Consider the following 25123-nt stretch of genomic DNA (forward strand, 5'->3'; position numbering starts at 1 on the left):
GGATGGAGAAATGGTATAATAGCAGTCACTTCAGAGATGGTGAGGCACATAGTTAGAAAGGAGAGAAAGCATTTACTTTGTGTGTAACCATACCACACACTAACCTAGCAAGCACATGCTTGATGTTAACAGGTCACTAGATGCCTGAAATAGAAAGCATCCAATTCTTCAGCTTTGTGAGTGCAAAAGGGGGAAAAAAAGCCATTAGACATGATAACCTCATAGGCTGGCTTCTTATCCACTTGCTGTACTTGTCCACAACAGGCTATTGTCTAAGTGTAGCCCTAGAGCCCATCTCACAGCTGTTAGGCAGGCTCAAGGCTATTGGTGGTGGTTGTGCATTGCACCCGAGGACGTTCTTGTAGAGGATCCCTACAGCAAACCCACCACTCAAATCAGAGGACTTTTGGGTGTACATTTCCACGCGTGCATGTGCAGCTCTGCTCAGACTCGGGCTCCAAGATGCAACACAGCCCTCCAGTCTGGTCGGTTGTCACACAAACAAATACACACAGACAGACTGACCACATCCCTCCTGAGGACAGATTCTGATGGTGAAAGGAAAGGTGCCTAGCAGATCTGACACTACCAATCTTTGCCATTGAGACAAACAGAGCCAGTTTACAAATGATCAAAAATATATTTACAGAAATAGACAGGTTTACACACTTCGTACAGAATACTTGAAAAGCTTCATCATTTAAATTCAAAGCCCTCTAACCAGCTTCTTGCAATGAGATATGCATCACCCCCATGCCTCACTCTTATGGCCTATACTCGGGCAAAAGCAACCTGTCCTCTCAGCACAGGTCACAGCTTATCGTTTCTGCAGCACACTGCGGTCGTGCTTCCTGATGATATCCATCAGACTCTTCCCAGTCACCATTTCTTGCTGCGCTCGCTGCTTGTTCCTCAGCTGCTCTCTGCGTTGCTGCTCATTCAAGTACGGCGAGTTGAGGAGCTGGGGGGGCAGCAGTGTACCCGTTGGCTTCACCCGCTTCACCAACTCCAGGAAATGCCTGCTGCTGTTATTATTCACAAAGGTGATGGCTGTTCCTCGGTGGCCCAACCGTCCTGCTCTCCCCACCTGGAAAAACAAGCAAGTACAACTTGAATTAGAGCAACATTTGGCCATGGTCTGGGACTTTAGCTGTGGGATTTACCAAAACCACATAACAGCATGCCTGATGGTGTTGCTGTTTCATTCAAAGATTTACCCCTATTTAGTTGCGCACGGCTCAGTTGGGAGAACTTTTGTCCCCGAGTCATAAAGTGAATTCAAGTCCCACTCTAGAAAGCTGAGCATAAAAATCTAGGCCAACATTCAAGGGCAATACTGAGCGAATGCTGTTGGAGGTGAAGTCTTTCAGGTGAGACATTAAACCTGTCTGGTCTTTCGGGTGAATATAAAAGATCCAATGACATTGCTTTGAAGAAGAGCAGGGGAGTTATCCCCGGTGTCTGGGCCAATATTTATCCTTCAATCAACATCACAAAAACAGATTATCTGCTCATTATCACATTGCTGTTTGAGAGATCTTGCTGTGTGCAAATTGGCTGCCACGTTTCAAAGAAACATAGGACTTAGGCGCTAGAAAAGCAAATACGGAGGAAGCTGAAGCACTCAAAGGGGAATCGAATCAGGAAAATAAACATTTCAAATGGCATCAGCTATAATAATTTAACATGAGTACCGCTCAACCCAATTGCACCGACACGGACTGGTTGGAGTGAATGGCCTCATACCGCATTGTGATGGCTGTGCATTTCACAGTATGGGATAGCAGCAGAAGGCAGTGAAAAGAGATGAAGAATTCACACAGTAAAACTTCCCTACCTGATGCACATATTCGTCCATGGTAGACGGCATGTCAAAGTTCACAACCAGTTTGACGTTGACTAGGTCCAGCCCTCTGCCGAGGACTCCTGTGCTGACTACAACCTCATAGTCACCTTGAAGCAGACCCTGGAAAAAGGACAGCATAAGCAGGCTTTGGAGTAATGATGAGATGGGAAAATTTCCCCCTCCCCCACCAGTGCTTCCTTCTCCATTTTTTTAAACACACTCACCACCCACCCAGGTATGAACACGACTGAGCCTTGCTGCTCTTTGAACTGTTGATGGGGGTGCTAAGATTTGCAGTCAGCCAAGTGCCAAAATGGCTTGTTCCAAGGCTCAGCTTCCACAGCGGAGTGAAGCTGATCAGCTTGACCGGGGACACAGTTGGAACACAGCAACTTGCTTTTTTTTTTGTTCCTCAGGTGACTCTGTCATGCAATTTATTTCCTGCAAATATTGGCACACTCCCACCAAACTTGGGATGGTGCCGTGGTTATGGCACTGGAGGCAGAGTTCAGATCTCACTAAATTGAAAAACTGAATTTAATAAGTCTGCTCATTTATGGGCTGGCCCCACCCAGAAGTAAAAAGGTGGTGAAACTTGCTGGGCTGGTTTCTCAATGACTGTCTTAGGGTTTCAGTAGGATCTCTCACTGATGGGTACGGACTGGTAGCAGTGGTAAGCACTCGCTCCTCTGAATCAGAAGATCATGGGGTCAAAGGACGATCTAAAGACTTGTCCACATTATCTAAGTTGACACTCCAGCACAGTACTGAGATTGTGCTATAAGGTCAGAAGCCCAGCTTACCCTCAAGTGGATGTAAAAGATTCCAGGACACTATTTCATTGGAGAGCAAAGGAGTTCTTCCTGGTATTCTGGCCAATATTTATCCCTCAATCAACATTCCTTATCTGATCATTTATACCATTGCTGTTTGTGAGATCGTCCTGTGTGCATTTCGTTCCCATGTTTCCTGCATTACAACAGTGACTGCAGCTCAAAATACTTCATTAGCAATAAAGTGCTTTGGGGCATCCCTGAGGTTATGAAATGCACAACAGAAATGAGAGTTTTTCTTTTTAGTACTTCATTCAATTAGCTGTTCGCCAAGATTGCCTATTTCCACCTCTGCCCTGCCTCAGGTGATCTGCTACCTAACTCCTCATCCTTGCCTTTGCTACCTCTCTAGACCTGACAATATCAATGCACTTCTTGCTGGCCTCCCACAGTCTATCCTCTAGAAACTTGTGGTCGTCCAAAACTCTGTTGCCCATATCTTTACTTGTATCAAGTCCTGTTCATCCATCACCCCTATGCTCGTTAACCCACACTGGCTTCCGGTTAAGTCACACTTTGATTTTAAAATTCTCATCCTAGTTTCAAGTTCCACCATGGCCTTTCCCCTCCCTATCTCTGTGATCTCCTCCACTCCCCACAATGCTGAAATCTCTGTGCTTCTCGAATTCTGGCCTCTTGAATTTTCCTGATTTTAATTCCACACCATTGGTGGCCTTGCCTTCAACAGCCAAGGCCCTAAGCCCTGGAATTCCTTCCATAGACCTCTCTGCCCTCGTTTGTCCATTAAAACATTTCTTAAAACTTACCTCTTTGAGAAAGCTTCTGACCATCTGCCCTAAATCATCTAATGTGGTTGGACGGCAAATTTTGCTCCTGTGCAGTGTCTTTGCCTGTTTTATTATGTTAAAGTCACTATGTAAATGCAAGCTGTTGTTAAGATGTGAACCTAGACAAGTGTGGGCAGGGTCTTAGACCACAGCAGGCGTCATACCCTAAAGTGTTGTTCAGCTGAAATGCAGCTAGGAGAATTAACTTTCCTGACCCCAGGGATACTGAGCCCAACTGCGGTATTCCAAATGCTGCCCTGGTCTGGAATGGTACAGAATACAGGTGGATGCTTGGAACTTTGTGCTGTATGATTCAGTAAGACGCTAGGCTAATCTATGTACTCACTCATTGGTTTCCGTCAGCCTTTTACCTGCAGAATCTGATTCCGTTCACACTGCGCCTTGTCCGAGTGAATGGCCACTGTTTTCAGGCCTGTGATCGTCTGCACGGCATTCGACAGTAGATCAGCTCCCAGTCTGCAATCCACAAACACCAGCACAGGCGGGTGGAAGAGCTTGTTGTCCTACATGAGTGGAACAAATAAAAAATGGATTAGAAAGTGTTTATTTAATACAGAGGTTGAGAAGTTTAAGTGGACACTCATCTCCACTCACTCTCTCCCTTCAATCCTGAAGATATTGATCCCTGCAGTTCAAAAGGGACCTCCAGTCCCTCACTCAAATGATACTTTTTCAGGTGTGTAAGTGAGTTATTTAACTGTGGGTGCATCACAATGCAGCCTAAATTGTCCTCACCCTAAACTGTCCCCACACATTCATACCCCTTTCAGTAGGTGCCACTAGAGTGCAGCATCCGCAGTTCTTTGCTTTTATCTCTGTGTTTAATTGACTGCCACTTCTCTTCAAGAAATTCTCTTGAAGAAGTTTTGCTCTACTCTCCTATTTTTACTTAGTTCCGTTGAAGGGTCATGAGGACTCGAAACGTCAACTGCGCTCTTCTCCGCCGATGCTGCCAGACCTGCTGAGTTTTTCCAGGTATCTGTTTTTGTTTTGGATTTCCAGCATCCGCAGTTCTTTGCTTTTATCTAATATGAGCAGTAACTCTGTCTGATTCTCTACATTTGTCTCCACGCCCCTCCTTATCCCAGAGGCACTGATGCTAATTCAGAACTTGCATATTACCAATGACTCCTGAAACAACTGTTCTACTTGGAACTCGGTTGCAGCAGAGACTCCCAGGAAACGCTTTAGGGATGTCCTCAAAGCATCCATGAAGGGAGACCCTAGCTTGTGACCGACCGAAATTGAGAAGGCTCATTTGGTAAAGCACCGAACATATCGAGAGACTTTGTTGAGAATGTGCAGAAGTGAAGTCAAGACATCAGAGGGAGCGCACAAACATCCCAACAACTCATCTACCCGACCCTTCAAGCAGCACCTGCCCCATATGGGGTAGAGTCTGCAGATCACGCATTGGACTAATCAGGCATCTGAGAACCCATCAAACTGGAGTGGAAGCAAATCATCCTCGATCCCGAGGAGCTGCCTAAGGAACAAGAAATTACTAATGTCAGCGTGACCAGTTAATTCTGCACAGGTTGGGGGTTGAACCCAGGACTTTTGAACCCAGGACCTTGCTGTTAACAGTGGTTCAGTTCCACAGTTCCAACCTATCCATGATGGGGTCTCTCTGCCCAGCTCTGTCATCAATCACTGGATTGTGACTACAAGCCAGTTCCGCTCCATCAGACCCTGCCCCACTATTGGGGTGACTTGGAGAGGTTCTACTTCACATTCATACAGAAAGCTTCAATTCTACTTGCATTCAGAATCTCAAACAGTTTCTTCTTCTTGGATGGTTCCTCCACCCACAGGATAATCTGACGGACATTGGAACAAGGCTGGTTCATCTCTCCGACTGTGATCCTGACTGGGTCCTGTAGGAACTGGGTGGCCAGCTGTTCAATACCTGCTGGGATGGTGGCAGAGACCAGAATCGTTTGATGTTCCTCAGGCATTTTCTCTAGAATATCCAACACCTGCTGCTGGAATCCCATCTTCAACATGGTGTCAACCTCAACAAAAAAAAACCACACCTTTTAGGTTTATCGTAAGCAATGTTGCAACATGCACACTAGTTATCGAGTTTTGGGACATGGGCATTGGTGGCAAGGCCAACAATATTGCACCAAGAAGTTGGGGAAAATGGAGGTGCTGCTGATCCTGTGCCTCTGCTGCTCATGTCTCCTTATAGGTGGTAGAGGTCACAGGGTTGGGAGCTACTTCCAAAAGAGCCTCACTGAGAAGCTTCAATCAACATATAGAACATAAGGCCTCCCTGCCTCTGTGCAGGTTAATTTATTAAGATTAGCTCCTGTTCTGAAGATGCTCAATCCTGTCACTGATGGGGCCCAGGGCATTGCTGCCCGTCACCTTAGCGGTCATACGTTTTGTCTGAACCTACAGTGAAAGCACTGGTAGGCAATTTAGCTGTGTGGGGCTTCACAGCCAAGTCTAATCCTGAGGGCCTCTCAGAGGGTCGTGAGTCTTTGGAACACTCTTCCTGAAAAGGCGGTGGAAGCAGAGTCTTTCAATATTCTTAAGGCAGAGGTGGATAGATTCTTGGTAAGCAAGGGGGTGATAGGTTATCGGGGATAAGCGGGATGCAGATTTGAGGTTATTATCAGATCAGCTATGATCTTATTAAATGGCAGAGCAGGCTCGAGGGGCGGAATGGCCTACTCCTGCTCCTTGTTCGTAAGCCTTCACAAATGCATTTTTCAGCAGGAGTGACCAGCTGGTGTACAGAAACAGGAATCCTGGCCAAATGTGATAGAAATATTTCAAATTATGAAAGGATGGGACAAGGTAGATAGAAGCTGACTCTTTCCAGTAGTTGAGAAGTTAAGAATAAGAATACAGGATTAAATGTAAAACATCTAGAACAAAGCACAGGAGAAACATCTTTACAGAAAGAGCTTCCAGAGTCAGTTGAGGCAGAAACTGACAACATTGAAGATTAGATTGGATAGGTGACTAAGAGAGAAAAAGTTGAAGGAATACAAGAACAGGCATTGGATTACAACTGTTTGCTTGTGTGTAAAAACGGACATGGGCTGGTCCGGCTGAAAACCCTATTTCCACCTTGAAACTTCCGTGTGTTTAAGGCTCCTTCTACACTGCACATCAAACACTCTCAGGGCAGGTTACATTCAGAATAATATTCCCTCTAACTGGACCAATCCTGGAAACAAGTACCCATACTGCACTTGATGTTGTCACCGAGTGGCCGCTCTGAGTTTTGAAGTTGTATGCCATGGCCACAGGGAACGGAACTGATACTGGTCAAACTCATTCTAGCTGGGAAGTGTGAGGCAGAAAGCACTTCCTCCAATCAGGGCTGGTTTGAGTCTTGGTCGCAGTCTTGAATTCAGATGAATTGTTAAAGGGAGACTTCCTCATTAGCACTTACCTCATCCACCACCACAGTCCGCACCCTGCACAGGCTGACGGCTTCTTGCTTCAGAATTTCCAGCAGCCGCCCTGGGGTTGCTATAATAACCTGTTGAATAAAACCAAAACCTCCCATTAAACTCAAGCAGATGATGATAGGCTGCAGGGAGGGCATTCAGAGGAGTGGCAGTCTGGTGTGGTGCGTGATGGGTTACAGTCTGAAAAGAAGGACCGATTGACGACGTGAGAGAGCGTTGGGCCAATTGTGTGTTGAGGAGTTCAGTCAGGATGGTTCAATCTGGTGGAGATTAGCTTGTTTAGGACTAAAGGGGAAGCTGAGGGGAGAAGTCCTAGAGCGGTGAAGTGTCGGCAAGCGTGTGAGAACTGGGGGAGGGAGGAGAAAAAAAAGAGAGGTTAGAGGAAGCAACAGGGTACGTGGTGTCCATTGTTGAGATGGAGAGATCCATCCAATATTTGGTGTTAGAGGCGAAAACAAGACAAGTGAGTTTGGGGTTGGCTGGAGTTGTTTGTTCAGAAAGGAAGCTTGGGTTGTTCTACAGAATCATCCTGAAGTAGTAAGAGAATTTGATTAATATATTACAATCAGTATGTATGATACGTGTTCTATTCAAGAGAAGCACAAACATCTCCTATTCGATTTTCAAATATTAAACACTCAACAGTTGGCTATTGCCTTTCCTTGTCACACATGCAGATGACCCCTCAATAGAATTTCCCACTGTCGAGTGAGTGGTTCCCTGTCACAGTCCCACTCACACCAGTAACTGCCACAAGATGGGGTTTTCATTTACTGAAAATCCCCCTGCATGTTCAAAAGTGTGGTCTTACAATTGAGCAGTAGGGTTGGTTGAAACAAAGCTGGGAGATAGATTTTGCAGGAGAAGCAGTGCTACCTGGCACTGGGAGGACTGAATGCTAAGAGTCATAAGAAGTATATGCCTTTGCTGTAACACTCTTGCCTCTTGAGTTAGAAGGTCATGGGTTGAAGACTTGAGCACAAAATCCAGACCAAGTGCTTCCTCATGTATTGGGCATTGTTTATTCCTTAACCAATATCACTAAGAGCACACTATCTGGTCCTTCTCTCCTTGCTGTTTGGTGAGAAATTGCTGTGCGCAAATTGGCTGCCATGTTTCCTACATTATAACAGTGACTACACTTCAAAAGTGCTTCATTGGCTGTGGAGGGCTTAAGGACATCCCAAAGTCAGGAATGATGCTATAGAAATGTAGGCCTTTCTGATATATGCCTTGTGGTTAAAAGTAATAGCCAGATGTTACACCCTAGCATGACAGGAAACAAATGTCACATTAGGACGTATGTACCGGATGGTAGACATTTAATATCTTAGTTGGTAGGTCTGGATTAAAAATTCACTTTCCAAGTGTTTATTACACAGCTGAAGTACACAAAATAAACCTTAAATGGACAGTGTGGTGGTTATTTCACTACTTAGTAATCCAGAGAACAGGACATCAAATTCCAGTTTCAGAATTTCATAGAATCATACAGCACAGGAGGAGGACATCACTCCTATGATGGCTCATTGAAAGAGCTATCTAATTAGTCCCAGTCCACTGCTCTTTCCCCATAGCCTTGCAATTTTCCCCTTTCATGTACTGATTCAATTCCATTTTGAAAGTTACTATTGAATCTGCTTCCGCCACCCTTTCAGGCAGCGCGTTCCAGATTATAATAAATTGTCGAGTATAAAAAAAAGTCTCATCTTGCCTCTGATTCTTTTACCAGTTAAATCTATGCCCTCTGGTTCCTGGCTCTTCTATCACTGGAAATAATTTCTTCTTTATTTACTCAATCAAAACCATTCATGATATTGAATACCTCTATCAAATCTTATCTTAAACTTCTCCGCTCTGAGGACAGCGCCCCCTGATCTGATGGAAAGTCACTGACTTGAAATGTTCACACTGTTTCTCTATCCACCGATGCTGCCTGACTTGCTGAGTATTTCTAGTATTTTCTCTTTTTACCTCAGCTCTGGTGAAGTGCCATTTTTGCTACATTGAAGGTGTTATTGGTGAAAGCGATAGACTTTAAAGGAGCATCTTAAAGCAGAAGATTTTGAAATTGTTGCTGTTGTCGTTAGATTGCTGTGTTAGGGGAGGAGGCTGGTGGCGAAGAGATGGTTCAGCGGCAGTAGGAAGACACAGTGGTATCCCACGTTTTGAACCCTGGAGGAACTACCTTTCACTTTTTGTACTAGCTAGAATGCTAAAAGAGAAATCATTCTGAAATAATCACTGTCTACACACGTGCAAAGGAACTCACTGTTAGTAACAGATAACACTACAGAAATAGCAGGCACTGTTACATGGTTCCCTCACAGGACACAAGTAGCAATGTTAAAGTGAGATTCTCATGGCCAATGCTGTGGCCTTTAAATAGCAGACCATACATCTGAAAACAATGCAAACAAAAATCCCAATGGTGTCATAGGCAAATGGACCAGGGTAGGACTGAGCCATACAGGCCAGACTGTTAGCAGGTCTCAGGCAGGGCTGCAGTTGGTTTCAGCACTCTCAGCTAGGGAAAAGGAAAACAAATAACTAAAAAAAAAAAATCAGTTAGCGCTCCTGATCCGATGATTCCCTCTTTTATCCATTCATGGGTGTCATCGGCAAGGCCAGCATTTGTTGCTCATCCCTGGCAGAGACAATGACTACAAAATCTGGACAGAGAACAGGATCAGGTTCGGATAAGCAGCTCAACAGCCTGTTCATAATTATTGTCCTGTCTCATCAGGAGGATTGGCCACGAAGGCAGCCAGCACTGTGAAACCCCACCCCAACCAGAGTTAGTTTTTTTTCCAGGAGAGGAAGGGTGACAAGGAGGGGGAAAACTGAAAGAGACCACTATACAAATCAAAATATCTCTGAACAGATCATTGATAAAACAAGCTGGAGACTGCATATCTTACCTTAATGCTTTGTTTGAGGCGGTGGAGCTGTGGGGGTAAAGGCATTCCCCCGACCAGCAGTGCAGTTCTCATGTTGGGCAGACCCATCATCAGCTCCTTGGCCTGCCCTTCGATCTGAATGGCAAGTTCACGTGTTGGGGTCAGTACCAACCCAATAGGCTGCTGAGGTGAAGCCTTGTTCAGAAAGACAAAAGACGCTGCAATTCAAACTCTGGCTCAAAGTGTTAGCGTTAATTCGTACGTACACTGTGGAACAGGAAAAATCATCGGTTTCTGAATGTTGTGTGTTTTTTTTTTCAAACTCATCAATTTAAGGGATGGTGCATGTTCTCATTTTGGGCGGTCAGTGGCATCAAATGATATACAGCTAAACACTCCAAGGTCAGACGTTACATGGTTAGAAACAGAATTACATAGAAATTGTAACATTGAATCAGGCCATTCACCCCAATCTATGTTGGTGTTTATCATCCACGCGAACAGTCATCTCTAGCCCCATGTGCCTGCTCTGTTTCCACATCTGTTTATCTCCTTTTCCTTCAAATATCGGCATGGTCTCCGACCACATCCTCGCAACTCACTGTGACAAAAAAAAAAGCTTATCCTGCACACTGTTCTAAATCTCTTGCATTTAATCTTATTTTTCTGTCCTTTTATTCTAACTCCTCGATCACTGGATCACTCGATCAGTCAGTTTCTATCACACCGTGCCATCCATTAACCCTCTGGAATGCCTTCTTGCTTAAACCCACCCATTTCTTGCTTATCGGTGTCCTCCTAAGAATATTCCAAACAATGGTTATTTCCATCCTGCCCAGTTTGCAGCCGAGTTGCTGTTGTCCAAATAATTTTAAGATTTCCTTGTGGCAGAACAACTTCTAATTCCCCCACTTTATTTCTCACACTCTGAACATTATAACATAAGATGAGCGTTTATAGAACACGGGTTTGCCCCAATTCCGGGAGCCACGGCCGGAAGGCTTTAGAGAAGGTCCAGAAAAGCGTGATAAGAATGTTTCCTGGGATGACTTCACAACTTCAGTTGTGTGGACAGCCTGGACAAGTGGGGTTATCCTCCTTTGGGAAGAGCAGGTTGAGAGCAGATTTAATTGAGGTGTTCAAAATCATGAGGGATCTAATCAGAGTAGATAGAGAGAAATTATTCCCATTGGCAGAAGAGTCAAAACCAGAGGGGACAGATATAAAGCGATTAGCAAAACAAACAAAAGAAAAACTTTTTTTTTAAAACGCAAAGCGTGGCTACGATCTGGAATGCACTACCTGAAAGGATAGCGGAGGCAGAATCGATCATGGCTCTCAAAATGAATTGCAGAAGCACCTGAAGGAAAATAAATGCAGGCCTATAGAGAAAGGGATGGGGAGTGTGACTTTTTAAAAATTAGTTCATGGGATGTAGGCATCTCTGGCGAGGTCAGCATTTATTGCCCATCCCTAATTGCCCTTAAGGTGATGTTGTGCTGCCTTCTTGAATTGCTGCAGTCCATGTGGTGTAGGTACACCCACAGTGTTGTTAGGGAGGGAGTTCCAGGATTTTGCCCCGGCGACATAGTTCCAAGTCAGGATGGTGAGTGACTTTGAGGGGAACTTGCAGGTGGTGGTGTTCCCATGCATCTGCTGCCCTTGTCCTTTTAGGTGGTAGTAGTCATGGGTTGGAAGGCGCTGTCGAAAGAGCCTTTTGAGTTGCAGTCGTGAATTTTGTAGATGGTACACACGGCTGCCGCTGTGCATTGGTGGTCAAGGGAGTGAACTTTTTTTTTTAAGGTAGTGGATGGGGTGTCAATTAAGCGGAACCCATCTTTGTCCTGGTTTTCCTAGATGGTGTCGAGCTTCTTGAACGTTGTTGAAGCTGCACTCATCTAGGCAAGTGGAGTGTAGTCTATCCTGACTTGTGCCTTGTAGATGGTGGACAGGCTTTGGGGAGTCAGAAGGTGAGTTACGCTCCACAGAATTTCCATCCTCTGACCTGGTTTTGTAGCCACAGTATTTATATGGCTGGTCCAGTTCAGTTTCTGGTCAATGGTAACCCCCAGGATATTGATTTTGGGGATTCAGCAATGTTAATGCCATTGAATGTCAAGGGGAGATGCTTAGATTCTCTCTTTTTGGAGATGGTCATTGCCTGGCACTTGTGTGGCGTGAATGTTACTTGCCACTTGTCAGCCCAAGTCTGAATATTGTCCAGGTCTTGCTGCATATGGACACGGACTGCTTCAGTATCTGGGAAGTCATGGATGCACAATTTTCAGCACCAATCATCAGCAAACATCCCGACTTCTGACCTTATAATGGAAGGAAGGTCATTGATGAAGCAGCTGAAGATGGTTGGGCCCAGGACACCACCCTGAGGAACTCCTGCAGTGATGTCCTGGAACTGAGATGATTGACCTCCAACAACCACAACCATCTTCCTTTGTGCTTGTTCTGACTCCGACCAATGGAGAGTAATCTCCACCCCCCAACCAACCCCCCCTCACCCCCAACCCCCCACCACCCACCCACATTCCCATTGACTCCAGCTTTGCTAGGGCTCCTTGGTGCCACACTCAGTCAAATGCTGCCTTAATATCAAGGGCAGTCACTCTCACCTCACCTCTGGAGTTCAGCTCTTTTGTCCATGTTTGGACCAAGGCTGTAATGAGGTCAGGAGCTGAGTGGTCCTGGTGGAACCCAAACTGAGTGTCAGTGAGCAGGTTATTGCTGAGTAAGTGCCACTTGATAGCACTGTCACCAACACTTCCCATCACTTTGCTGATGGTTGAGAGTAGACTGAATGGGTGGGGGGGGGGGGGGGGGGAAATTGGCTGGGTTGGATTTGTCTTGCTTTTTGTGGACAGGACTTCCTGGGCAATTTTCTACATTGCCGGTTAGATGCCAGTGTTGTAGCTGTACTGGAACAGCTTGGCTAGGGCCAAGGCTAGTTCTGGAGCACAAGTCTACTATTGCCGGAATGTTGTCAGGGTCCATAGCCTTTGCAGTATCCAGTACCTTCAACCATTTCTTGATATTGTGTGGAGTGAACTGAATTGGCTGAACTTAGGTACCTGTGATGCTGGGGAACTTAGGAGGAGGCAGAGATGGATCATATACTCGGCAATTCTGGTTGAAGATGGCTCCAAATGCTTCAGCCTTGTCTTTTGCACTGATGTGCTGTGTTGCCCCATCATTGCGGATGGGGATATTTGCGGAACTTCCTCCTCCAGTTAGCTGTTTAATTGTCCACCTCTGTTGTGGCAGGACTGCAGAGCTTAGATCTGACCCGTTAGTTGTGGGATCACTTACGTCTGTCTATCGATGCTGTTTCTGCTGTTTGGCATGCAAGTAGCCCTGTGTTGTAGCTTCACCAGGTTGATCCCTTATTTTTAGGTATGCATGGTGCTGCTCCTGGCATGCCCTCCTGCACTCTTCGTTGAACCAGTGTTGATCCCCTGTCTTGATGGTAATGGTAGTGTGGGGGATATGCCAGGCCATGAGGTTACAGATTGTGGTTGTATTACAATCCTGCTGCTGATGATGGCCCACAGCACCTCATGGTTGCCCAGTTTTGACTTGCTAGATCTGTTTGAAATCTATCCCATTTAGCACAGTGGTAGTGCCACACATGATGGAGGGTATCTTTGTCTCCACGGGAACTGTACGGTGGGTCACTCCAACAATACTGTAATGGACAGATGCATCTGTAGATTAGTAAGGACCAGGTCAAGTAGGTTTTTCCTGCTTGTTGGTTCCCCTACTACCTGCCGAAAACCCAGTCTAGTAGCTACTAGAGGACTCCTTTAGGATTTGGCTAGCTCATTCAGTAGTGGTGCTACCACACCACTCTTGGTGGTGCACATTAAAGTATTGAAGTCCCCTGCCCAGAGTACATTCTGTGCTTTTGCCACCCTCAGTGCTCCCCCCAAGTGGTGTTCAACATGGAGTAGTACTGATTCATCAGCTGAGGGGGGACAGTAGTTGGTAACCAGCAGGAGGTTTCCTTTCTCAGTTTTGGCCTGATGCCAAGAGACTTAATGGGGTCCAGAGTCAATGTTGAATACTCCATAAGACCATAACACGTAGGAGCAGAAGTAGGCCATTCGGCCCATCGAGTCAGCACTGCCATTCAATGAGACCACGGATGATCTGATAATCCTCAACTCTACTTTCCTGCCTTTTCCCCATAACCCTTAATTCCCTTACTGATTAAAAATCTGTCTATCTCATCCTTGAATATACTTAACAACCCAGCCTCTACAGCCCTCTGTGGTAAGGAATTCCAAAAATTGACTACTTTCTGAGAGAAGAAATTCCTCTTCATCACTGTTTTAAATGGACATCCCCTTACTCTGGGATTATGCCCTTTGGTCCTAGACTCTCCCACAAGGGAAAACAACCTCTCAGCATCTACCCTGTCAAGCCCCCTAAGAATCTTATATGTTTCAATAAGGTCGTCTCTCCTTCTAAATTCCAATGAGTACAGGCCCAACCTACTCAGCCTCTCCTCATAAAATCCCTCCATACCCGGGATCAACCTAGTGAACCTTCTCTGGACTGCCTCCAATGCCAGTATATCTTTTCCTTAGATAAGGGGACCAAAATTATTCACAGTATTCTAGATGTGGTTTAACTAGCACCTTGTATAGTTTTAGCAAGACTTCCCTATTTTTATACTCCATTCCCTTTGAAATAAAGGCCAACATTCCACTTGCCTTCCCTATTACCTGTTGAACTTGTATGCTAGCTTTTTGGGATTCATGCACAAGGACTCCCAAATCCCTCTGTACTGCAGCCTTCTGCAGTCTTTCTCCACTTAAATAATATACAGTTCCTCTATTCTTCCTGCCAAATTGCATAACCTCACATTTTCCCAAATTATGTTCCATCTGCCAAGTTTTTGCCCACTCACTTAACCTGTCTATATCCCTCTGTAGACTCATCGTATTATCCTCACCATTTGCTTGCCCACCTATTTGTGTGTCACCCGCAAACTTGGCGATAGTACATTCACGTCCCTCATCTAAGTCATTAATATATATTGTAGGGTTGGCAGACAGGAAACAAAGTGTAGGAATAAACAGGTCTTTTTCCGAATGGCAGGCAGTGACTAGTGGGGTACCGCAGAGATCGGTGCTGGGACCCCAGTTATTCACAATATATATTAATGATTTAGATGAGGGAACTAAATGTAATATCTCCAAATTTGCAGATGACACAAAGCTGGGTGGGAAGGTGAGCTGTGAGGAGGATGCAGAGATACTTCAGTGTGATTTTGACAAGCTGAGTGAATGGGCAAATGCATGGCTGATGCAGTATAATGTGGATAAATGTGAGGTTATCCACTTTGGTAGCAAAAACAGGAAGGCAGGTTATTATCTGACTGGCTATACATTGAGAGAGGGGAATGTGCAACGAGACTTGGATGTCCTCATACACCAGTCACTGAAGGTAAGCATGCAGGTGCAGCAGGCGGTAAAGAAGGCAAATGGTAAGTTGACCTTCATAGCAAGAGGATTCGAGTACAAGAACAGGGATGTCTTGCTGCATTTATACAGGGCCTTGGTGAGACCACACCTGGAATATTGTGTGCAGTTTCGGTATCCTTATCTGAGGAAGGATGTTCTTGCTATAGAGGGAGTGCAGCAAAGGTTTACCAGACTGATTCCTGGGATGGCGGGACTGACATATGAGGAGAGATTGAGTTGGTTAGAATTATATTCGCTGGAGTTCAGAAGAAAGAGGGAGATCTCATAGAAACCTATAAAATTCTAAACAGGACTAGACAAGGTAGATGCAGAAAGGATGTTCCCGATGGTGGGGGAGTCCAAAACCAGGGATCACAGTCTGAGGATACGGGGTAGACCATTTAAGACTGAGATGAGGAGAAATTTCTTCACCCAGAGAGTGGTGAGCCTGTGGAATTCGTTACCACAGAAAGTAGTGGAAGCCAAAACATAGTATGTTTTCAAGAAGGAGTTAGATATAGCTCTTGGGGTGAAAGGGATCAAAGGATGTGGGGAGAAAGCGGGAGCAGGCTATTGAATTGGATGATTAGCCATGATCATAATGAATGATGGAGCAGGGTCGAAGGGCCGAATGGCCTACTCCTGCTCCTATTTTCTATGATCTCTGTGGCTCTCCACTAGTTATAGGTTGCAATCCCGAAAATGACCCCCTTATCCCAACTCTCTGTCTTCTAGTAGTTAGTCAATCCTCTATCCATGCTAATATACTATCCCCAGTACCTTGGACTCATCTTATTAAGTAGTCTTATGTGCGGTACCTTATTGAACGCCATTTGGAAATCCAAATATATTACGTCTGCTAGTTCCCCTTTATCTATACTGCTTGTTACCTCCTCAAAGAATTCTATTAAATTTGTCAGGCATGATTTCCCCTTCATGAAGCTATGCTGACTCTGCTTGATTAGATTATGTATTTCTAAATGCTCTGCTATTACATCCTTTATAATAGACTTTAACATTTTCCCGATGACAGATGTTAAGCTATGTGACTATAGTTAACTGTTTTTTGTCTCCCTCCCTTTTTGAATAAGGGTGTTACATTGTTCTCCAATCCTCTGGGACTTCTCCAGAATCTAAGGATTCTTGGAAGATTACTACCAGTGCATCCACTATCTCTGTAGCTACTTCCTTTAATATCCCAAGATGCAACCCATCAACCTTTATCCCCATTAGTTTCCCTATTACATTTTCTCTAGTGATAGTTATTGTATTTATTTCCTCCCCCCACACTTTTGCCCCTAGATTATTTAGTATTTTTGGAATGCTATTAGTATCTTCTACAGTGAAGACTGAAGCAAAGTATTTATTCAACTCCTCTGCCATTTCCTGGTTCCCCATTATTATTTCCCCAGCTTCATTCTTGAAAGAGCCTATGTTCACTTTGGCATTTCTCTTCCTTTTTATATATTTAAAGATGCTCTTGCTGTCTGTTTTTATATTACTTGCTCATTTATCCTCAGTTTATTTTCTCCCTCTTATTTTTTGGTCATCTTTTGTTGGTTTTTAAAACTTTCAAAATCCTTTGGCTTACTACTAATCTTTGCCACATTGTATATTTTTTCTTTCAATTTGATACTATCCTTAACTTCCTTGGTTAACCATGGTTGGTTTATTCCCTTCCTTGAATCCTTCTTCCTCACTGGGATATATCTTTGCTGAGAGTCATGAACTATTTTCTTAAACGTCTACCATTGTTCATCAACTGTCTTTTCTGCTAAACTGCTTCCCCAGTCCACTCCAGCAAACTCTGTCCTCATTCCTTTGTAATTACCCTTATTTAAGTTTAGCACAGTTGTTTGCAACCCAAGTTTCTCACTCTCAAACCAAATGCTACATTCTACCATATAATGGTCACTGTTTCCTACTTTACTCTGAGATCATTTATTAAACAAAGAACAAAGAAAAATACAGCACAGGGACAGGCCCTTCGGCCCTCCAAGCCTGCGCCGATCACATTGCCTGTCAAACTAAAACATTTTGCACTTCTGGGGTCCGTATCCCTCTATTCCCATCCTATTTATGTATTTGTCAAGTTTCCTCTTAAACACCACTATTGTACCTGCTTTCACCGCCTCCTCTGACAACGAATTCCAGACACTCACTGCCCTCTGCATAAAAAACTTGCCCCACACATCTCCTCTAAAGTTTTCTCTTCTCACCTTAAACCTGTCTCATTACACATTACCAGATCCAAAATAGCCTGACCTCTGGTTGGATTCAGAACATATTGTTCTAAATACACTATGAATTCTTGCTTGTGTCTACCTCTGCCAATTTGATTTTCCCAATCTACATGAAGATTAAAGTCACCCATGGTTAATGTACTGCATTTTTTACATGCCCTCATTATCTCCTGATTTATTCTCTGTCCTACAGTATAGCTACTGTCAGGGGGCCTATAGACTACTCACACCAGTGTCTTCTTCCCCTTGTTATTTGTTACCTCCACCCATATGGATTCTACATCTTCTGATCCAAGATCCTTTCTTGCTATCATACTTATTCCATCTCGTACTAACAAAGCTACCCCACCACCCTTTGCTTCCTGCCCGTCCCTTTGAAAAGTCACATACCCCTGAATATTTAGTTCCCAGCTTTGATCTCCTTGTAACCACATCTCCATAGTAGCTAAAAGATCATACCCGTTTACCTCTATTTATGCCGTTAGTTCAGTTATTTTGTTCTGAATACCATGTGCATTTACTCCCAGGGCAACTCCACCCCGATTGTAAACCACTGTGCCGCCACCTCTGGTGGGCTGGTGATAGTGGAGTCTGGGACATTGTCTGCAGGCTATGATTCCGTGAGTATGACTATACCAGGCTGTTGCTTGATTAGTCTGTAGGACAGCTCTCCAAATTTTGGCACCCAGATGTCAGTAAGGAGGACTTTGCAGGGTCGACAGAGCTGGGTGTGCCATTGTCATTTCTGGTGACTAGGTTGATACTGGATGGTCTGTCTGGTTTTGTTCCTTTTAGACTTCATAGCGGCTCGATTTAACTGGGTGGCATGCTAGGCTATTTCAGAGGGCACTTAAGAGTCAACCACATTGCTGTGGGTCTGGAGTCACATGCAGGCCAGACCAGGTTAGGATGGCAGATTTCCTTACTAATGAGGGACATTAGTGAACCAGATGGGTTTTTACAACAATTGACAATGCTTTCATGGTCACCATTAAACTAGCTTTTAATCAAATTATTGATCGAATTTAAATTCCACCAGCTGCCATAGTGGGATTTGAACTCGTGCTTGGGCCTCTGAATAACGAGTCCAGTGGCATTACCAGTACTCAACTGCCTCTTGTAGGATCTTCTACGTACTGGCTTAAAAAGCTCTTCTGGATGCATTTTAATAATTCTGCTCCCTCTAAACCTATCACACTATGACTAACCCAGTTAATATTGGGGAAGTTGAAATTCCCCCACTATTACTACCCTATTATTTTTACACTTCTCTGAAATTTGCCTACATATCTGCTGTTCTATTTCTCTCTGACTGTTTGGGGGCCTATACTACACTCCCAGCAATGGGATTACTCCTGTATGCCTGTTGAACCACTTTCTCTACCTACCCTGTCCTTTTCAGTTCTACCCATATGGCTTCATTTGAGGAGCCTTCTAAGTTGTCATCCCTCCTTACTGCTGTAATTGATTCCTTGATCAATATTGCAATACCCCCTCCTCTTTTACCTCCTTCCCTGTCTCGCCTGAAGGCCATATATCCTGGAATATTGAGCTGCCAATCCTGCCCCTCTCTCAACCATGTCTCTGTGACAGCAATGACACCATACTTCCAGGTGTTAATTTGTGCCCTCAACTCATCTGCCTTAATCATCAGACTCCTTGCATTAAAATAAATACCATCCTACCTTGCCAAACTCCCTTATGCCTTAACTGGCCTATAACTTCTATGACTCACTTGCTCTCTCTTCTAATTTTGGCTGTACATCTCCCCCTGCTGAACCTCCTCTCAGGATCCCATCCCCCTGCCGAGTTAGTTTAAACCCTCCCCAACAGCACTAGCAAACCTCCCCGCAATGATGTTGGTCCCATTCTGGTTCAGGTGCAACCCATCCGCCTTGTACAGGTCCCACTGTCCCCAGAAACGGTCCCAATGTCCCAGAAATCTAAAGCCCTCCCTCCTGCATCATCTCTACAGCCATGCATTCATCTGGACTAACCTATTTCTATACTCACTGGCGCGTGGCACCAGAAGTAATCCTGAGATTACTACCTTTGAGGTCCTTTTTTAAATCTGCTTCCTAGCTCCCTAAATCCTGCTTGCAGGACCTCATCCCTCTTTCTAACAATGTCGTTGGTACCAATATGTAACACGGTCTCTGTCTGTTTGCCCTCCCCCTTTAGAATGCCCTGCAGCTGTTCAGTGACATCCTTGACCCTGGCACCAGGGAGGCAACATACCATCCTGGAGTCACGTCTACGGCCACAGAAACGCCTGTCTGTATCTCTTTTGTAATGCGGAGATCACATCGTGCTCCAAGTGTGGTCTAACCATGATTCTTTGCAAGTTTCATAGAATCATACATGAAACATAGAAAGAAGCTTTTCAGCCCATTGTCTTTGTGCTGGCTCTTTGAAAGCACTATGCTCACAGCCCTGCAATTTTTTTCCTTTATAAGTATTTATCCAATTCCTTTTGACAGTTACTATTGAGTTCACTTCTACTGCCCTTTCAGGCCAGTGTCCTAAATCACAACTGGCTCCATTAAAAACAAATCAGAATTTGGGCATCTCATTTATCAAGAAATGTGTACAAAATGTTTTAGCACTTCGTAGATGCTCTGCTTTTCTAATGTAGCGAGCACCTTTAGCCCCAGCCCTTCCCACCTTAAGCCCTGACCATTCCCCCTCCAGAACCACGACCCAACTCTTCCAGTTGGGCCCTTTTGCCTCCTCCCTTAGCACCACCCATTCCCTCCAGCCCTGCCACTTTGCCCCTTCCTCCAGCCCCGTCCCTTTGCCCCTTCCTCCAGCCCCGCCCCTTTGCCTTCCTCCAGCCCCGTCCCTTTGCCCCTTCCTCCAGCCCCAGACCTTCTCCCCCCTCCTCCAGTCGTGCCCCTCCTCCAGCCCCGCCCCTTCACCCCCCCCACCTCCAGCCCCGCCCCTTCACCCCCCCCACCTCCAGCCCCGCCCCTTCACCCCCCCACCTCCAGCCCCGCCCCTTCACCCCCCCACCTCCAGCCCCGCCCCTTCACCCCCCCCACCTCCAGCCCCGCCCTTTCACCCCCCACCTCCAGCCCCGCCCCTTCTCTCCCCTCCCCCCTCCTCCAGCCCCGCCCCTTCTCTCCCCTCCCCCCTCCTCCAGCCCCGCCCCTTCTCTCCCCTCCCCCCTCCTCCAGCTCCGCCCCTTCTCTCCCCCCCCCCCCCCCCCCCCCAACAGCCCGGGCCTTTACCTCCCGCAGCGCTGCCATGGTGATGGGGAGCAGGAAGGCGGCGGTTTTCCCTGAGCCGGTGTCGGCTGCCGCCAGGATGTCTTTCCCCGCCAGGCCCTGCGGCAGCATCTGCATCTGCACCGGGGTGGGGCTGAGGTAGCCCAGCCTCGCCAGGTTGGCGCCCAAGGTGTCGGGGAAGCCGCAGTGCTCGAACTCCACGACGGGCCGGACGGCGGGGCCCCGCACGGCGATGCCGAGCTGCTGCTGCAGGGCCTCCACCTGCCCGGCGCTCAGGCTGGAAACAAACGGATGCTGCAGGTAGTGGCCGGCCCGGACAGGCGGCTGCACGGGGGGCGGACTGTCCGAGACGCCCGGGGCCGGGGCCAGGGCCTGGGCCACCAGCCGCAGGTGCTCGGCCTTGCACTCCATGCTGCAGACGTCGGTGTCGGTCTGGTCGCAGATATACTCCCCATAGCGGCCGCACACCGAGCAGGCCGGCTCCCCCGGCTCCGGCCAACGCTGACCCTGGCTCAGCTGCTTCACCGGCTCCTCCAGCTCGGCCCCCTCCGGGCCTCCTTCAACCCCCCGCGGCTGCTCGGTGCCGCCGGCCCCGGGGTCGCCTTTACTCCTCTTGGCGGCCTGGCCCTCGCTTTCTTCGGCCCTCTTCACCTTCAGCGACCGGGGGACAAACATGTCTTTGTGGGTTGAGCCGGTGGGTCACCACATTCCGCCCCTGTGAAGCCTCTTGAATAAAAAAAAAACCCCCAAGGCCGCATCTGCAGAGAGAGAGAGAGAGAAACAGAGTTAATGTTTCGCTTCAATTCAGTGACCTTGCTCCAGAAAGGGCTCAATCGCCTGTCAACATCTCATGTTTTGTTAAAACTTCCAGATTTAATACTTTGGAAGTAAGAAAATAAAAAGTGGGTTGCAAGAAAAGGAAGACCTTTGGATAGTTTTGCCCAACTATCTCTCCTAGTCAGAGGGAACAAAACCCCAGCTACGAAGCCAGTTAGCTTCCATCTCCAAGGTTAAAAGCAAAAGGATGCTGGAAATCTGAAACAAAAACACCTGGGGGGAAAAACTCAACGGGTCTGACAGCATCTGCGGAGAGGAAAAAAACAAAAAAAAACTACTGCGGATGCTGGAAATCCAAAACGAAAACAGAATTAGCTGGAAAAACTCAGCAGGTCTGGCAGCGTCGGTGGAGAAGTCCTCACGACCCGAAAAGAGTCGACGTTTCAAGTCCTCACGACCCGAAAAGAGTCGACGTTTCAAGTCCTCACGACCCTTCAAGGGTCGTGAGGACTTGAAACGTCGACTCTTTTCGGGTCATGAGGACTCGAAACATCGACTCTTTTCTTCTCCACCGATGCTGCCAGACCTGCTGAGTTTTTCCAGGTAATTCTGTTTTTGTTCTGTGGAGAGGAATACAGTTAACGTTTCGAGTCCGAATGACTCTTCATCAGATTGAATTCTGGTGAAGAGTCATACAGACTCGAAAAGTTAACTGTGTTCCTCTCCGCAGATGCTGTCAGACCTGTTGAGTTTTTCCAGATATTTTTGTTTTAGCTTCTGTTTGGTTCAGTGGTAGCTCTCTTCCTCTGAGATAGAAGTATTTGAACTTGTGTCCCCAAAACATTAGTTAGGGCTTCTGGATTACCAATTCAGCAACATTACCTTGATTCTACCACCCCTGACCATGGGGTCAAAGTAAAGAGGGGGTGCAATAAGGTTGAAATTAGGGTTACAGTGCACGTATGCGAACGCACAAAGCTGGATGGCTGCAAATTCAGATGAACGCATGGGACTATAACATTGTGGCAATAATGAATACCTAACTCAAAAAAATTGCAGAGGGACTTTAATTATCTTAATATAGACTGGGATAGGAAGTGTAAAGGGCAAGAGCGGGAAGCGTTTTGAAGTGCGTTCTGGAGAATTTTCCTGATCTGTATCTTTCTGGCTCAGCTAGGAAGGTGGCGTTGCTGGATCTGGTTCTGGGAAATGAGATGGATCAAGTGACTCCATTGTCAGTAGGGGGTCATTTAGGGAAAGGTGATCATAATATCATAAAAGTTTAGGTTAGCAATGGAAAAGGACCAAGAGCAACCTAGAGTTAACATAATACTTATAGCATGACCAATGGGGTGAGAACAGATCTGGTCCAGGTAAATTGGAAACAAAGATTGACAGACAAAACTAATGGAACAATGGGCTGCATTTAAAGAGGGTTGTCTGTTTTGGTCAGCAGTGAGAGACGGAGGATGTGACCGTGTGAGTGAGGCAGGCAATGGACTAAGCAGCCAGTAGTGGAGGAGCCTCAGACTTTGCAATTGTCAAACGTAGGAACAGAAGGCAGCCATTCAGCCTGCTCCACCATTCAATACTATCATAGCTGATCGAACACTTCTATGCCTTTTACTTACACCATGCCCATAACCCTTTACGTTATTGTTAATCAGAAATCTGTCAATCTCTACTTTAAACATACTCAATGACTGAGCTTCCACGGCCCTCTGGGACAGAGAATTCCAAAGATTCACAACCCTGAGTAAAGAAATTTCTCCTCATCTCGGTCCTAAGTGGCTTTCCCCTTATTTTGAAATTGTGTCCCCTGGTTCTAGACTCCCCAACCAGGAGAAACATCTTACCTGTATCTACCCTGTCTATTCCTTTAAGTATTTTGTAGGTTTCAATGAGATCACCTCTCATTATTCAAAACTATAGAGAATACAGACCCAGTTTCCCCAATCTCTCCCCATAAGACAGTCCCGCCATCCCCTGAACAAGTCTGGGGAACCTTCGTTGCACTCCCTCTATGGCAATAATAACCTTTGAGGTAAGGGGACCAAAACTGCTCACAGTACTCCAGGCGCAGTCTAACCAAGCTTCTATACAATTGAAGACTTCATTACTCCTGTACTCAAATCCTTTTGCAATAAAGGCTAACATTCCATTAACCCTCCCAATTGCCTGCTGCACCTGCATGTTGGCTTTCAGTGACTTATGGACAAGGACACCCAGATCCCTTTGTACATCTACACTTTCCAATCTCTTATCATTTAGGAAATACTCCACACATCTGTTCTTTCTAACAAAGTGGATAACCTCACATTTTTCCACATATTCCACCTGCCATGTTCTCAGCCACTCACTAAGTCTGTCCAAATCCTCCTGTAGCAGCTTTACATCTTCCTCACAACACATTCCCGCCTGGCTTTGTATCATCCACAAACTTGGAAATATTACATTTGGTCCCCACATCCAAATCATTGATCTATATTGTGAACGGCTGGGGTCCAAGTACTGATCCTTGTGTTACCCCACTAGTCATAGCCTGACAACACGCGAATGACCCATTTATTCTTACTCTGGTTTCTCCCTGTTAGCTAATCCTTAATCCAGGCCAGTATATTGCCTCCTGTCCCATGTGCTTTTATTTTGCTAATCAATCTCCTGTGGGGCACTTTATCAAAAGCCTTCCGAAAATCCAAGTATACTACTTCCATCGACACTCTATCAATTTTGTTAGTAACATCCTCAAAAAACCCCAACAAGTCAAACATGATTTCCCATTTCCAAATCCATGCTGACTATGCCAAATCAGATCATAATTATCCAAGTATCCATTTATCACAGCCTTTATAATAGATTCTAACATTTTCCCTACTACTGATGTAAGGCTAACAGGTCTGTAGTTCCGTTTTCTCTCTCCCTCCCTTTTTAAATAGTGGGGTAACATTTGCTACCTTCCAATCTCCAGGAACCATTCCAGAATCTATAGAATTTTGGAAGATGATCACCAAGGCATCCACTATCTCTGTAGCAACCTCTTTCAACACACTGGGATGCAGAATATCAGGTCCTGGGGACTTATCAACTTTCAGTCCCGTTAATTTCTCCAATACCACTTTCTTATACTAATTTCCTTCAACTCCTCGTTCTCCCTAGTCCCTTGGATCTCTAAATCTGGGAGATTTCCTGTATCTTCCTCGGTGAAAACAGACACAAAAGTAATAATTTAGCTTCTCTGCCATTTCTCACTGAATTCTCCTGACTCTGCCTGTAATGGATCCACATTTGTTTTAGCCAAACAATTCCTTTTCACATACCTATAGCAGCTTTTACAGTCCGTTTTTATGTTTTTTGCTAGATTGCATTCACATTCGATTCTCCCTTTCTTCACCAGTTTCTTGGTCTTCCTTTGCTGTATTCTAAAAACCTCCCAATCCTCAGGTTTACTGCTACTTCTGGCAACTTCATAAGCCTTTGCTTTTAATCTTATACTATCCTTAACTTCCTTTGTCAGCCACGGTTGGCCGACTTTTTTGGGGTTTTTGCATATTGAAGGAATGTATAGGTGCTGTAAGCT

The 25123-nt window shown here is 45.7% G+C and overlaps 1 protein-coding gene across 1 annotated transcript; it reads right to left on the bottom strand.

Moving 5' to 3' along the window:
- Positions 1 to 620: 620 nt before the first annotated feature.
- ddx59 (DEAD (Asp-Glu-Ala-Asp) box polypeptide 59) lies at positions 621 to 21450 on the bottom strand. The gene is made up of 7 exons (XM_078532124.1): positions 20773 to 21450; positions 9841 to 10014; positions 6901 to 6990; positions 5252 to 5503; positions 3839 to 3991; positions 1838 to 1966; positions 621 to 1087 (listed from the first exon to the last, which is right to left on the bottom strand). Exons 1-7 carry the CDS (start codon positions 21442 to 21444, stop codon positions 818 to 820), a joined length of 1740 nt encoding a protein of 579 aa, XP_078388250.1. The 5' UTR covers positions 21445 to 21450; the 3' UTR covers positions 621 to 817.
- Positions 21451 to 25123: the final 3673 nt, after the last annotated feature.

Source organism: Cetorhinus maximus, chromosome 29 (genome assembly GCF_964194155.1).
Source record: "Cetorhinus maximus chromosome 29, sCetMax3.hap1.1, whole genome shotgun sequence".
Lineage (NCBI taxonomy): Eukaryota > Metazoa > Chordata > Chondrichthyes > Lamniformes > Cetorhinidae > Cetorhinus > Cetorhinus maximus.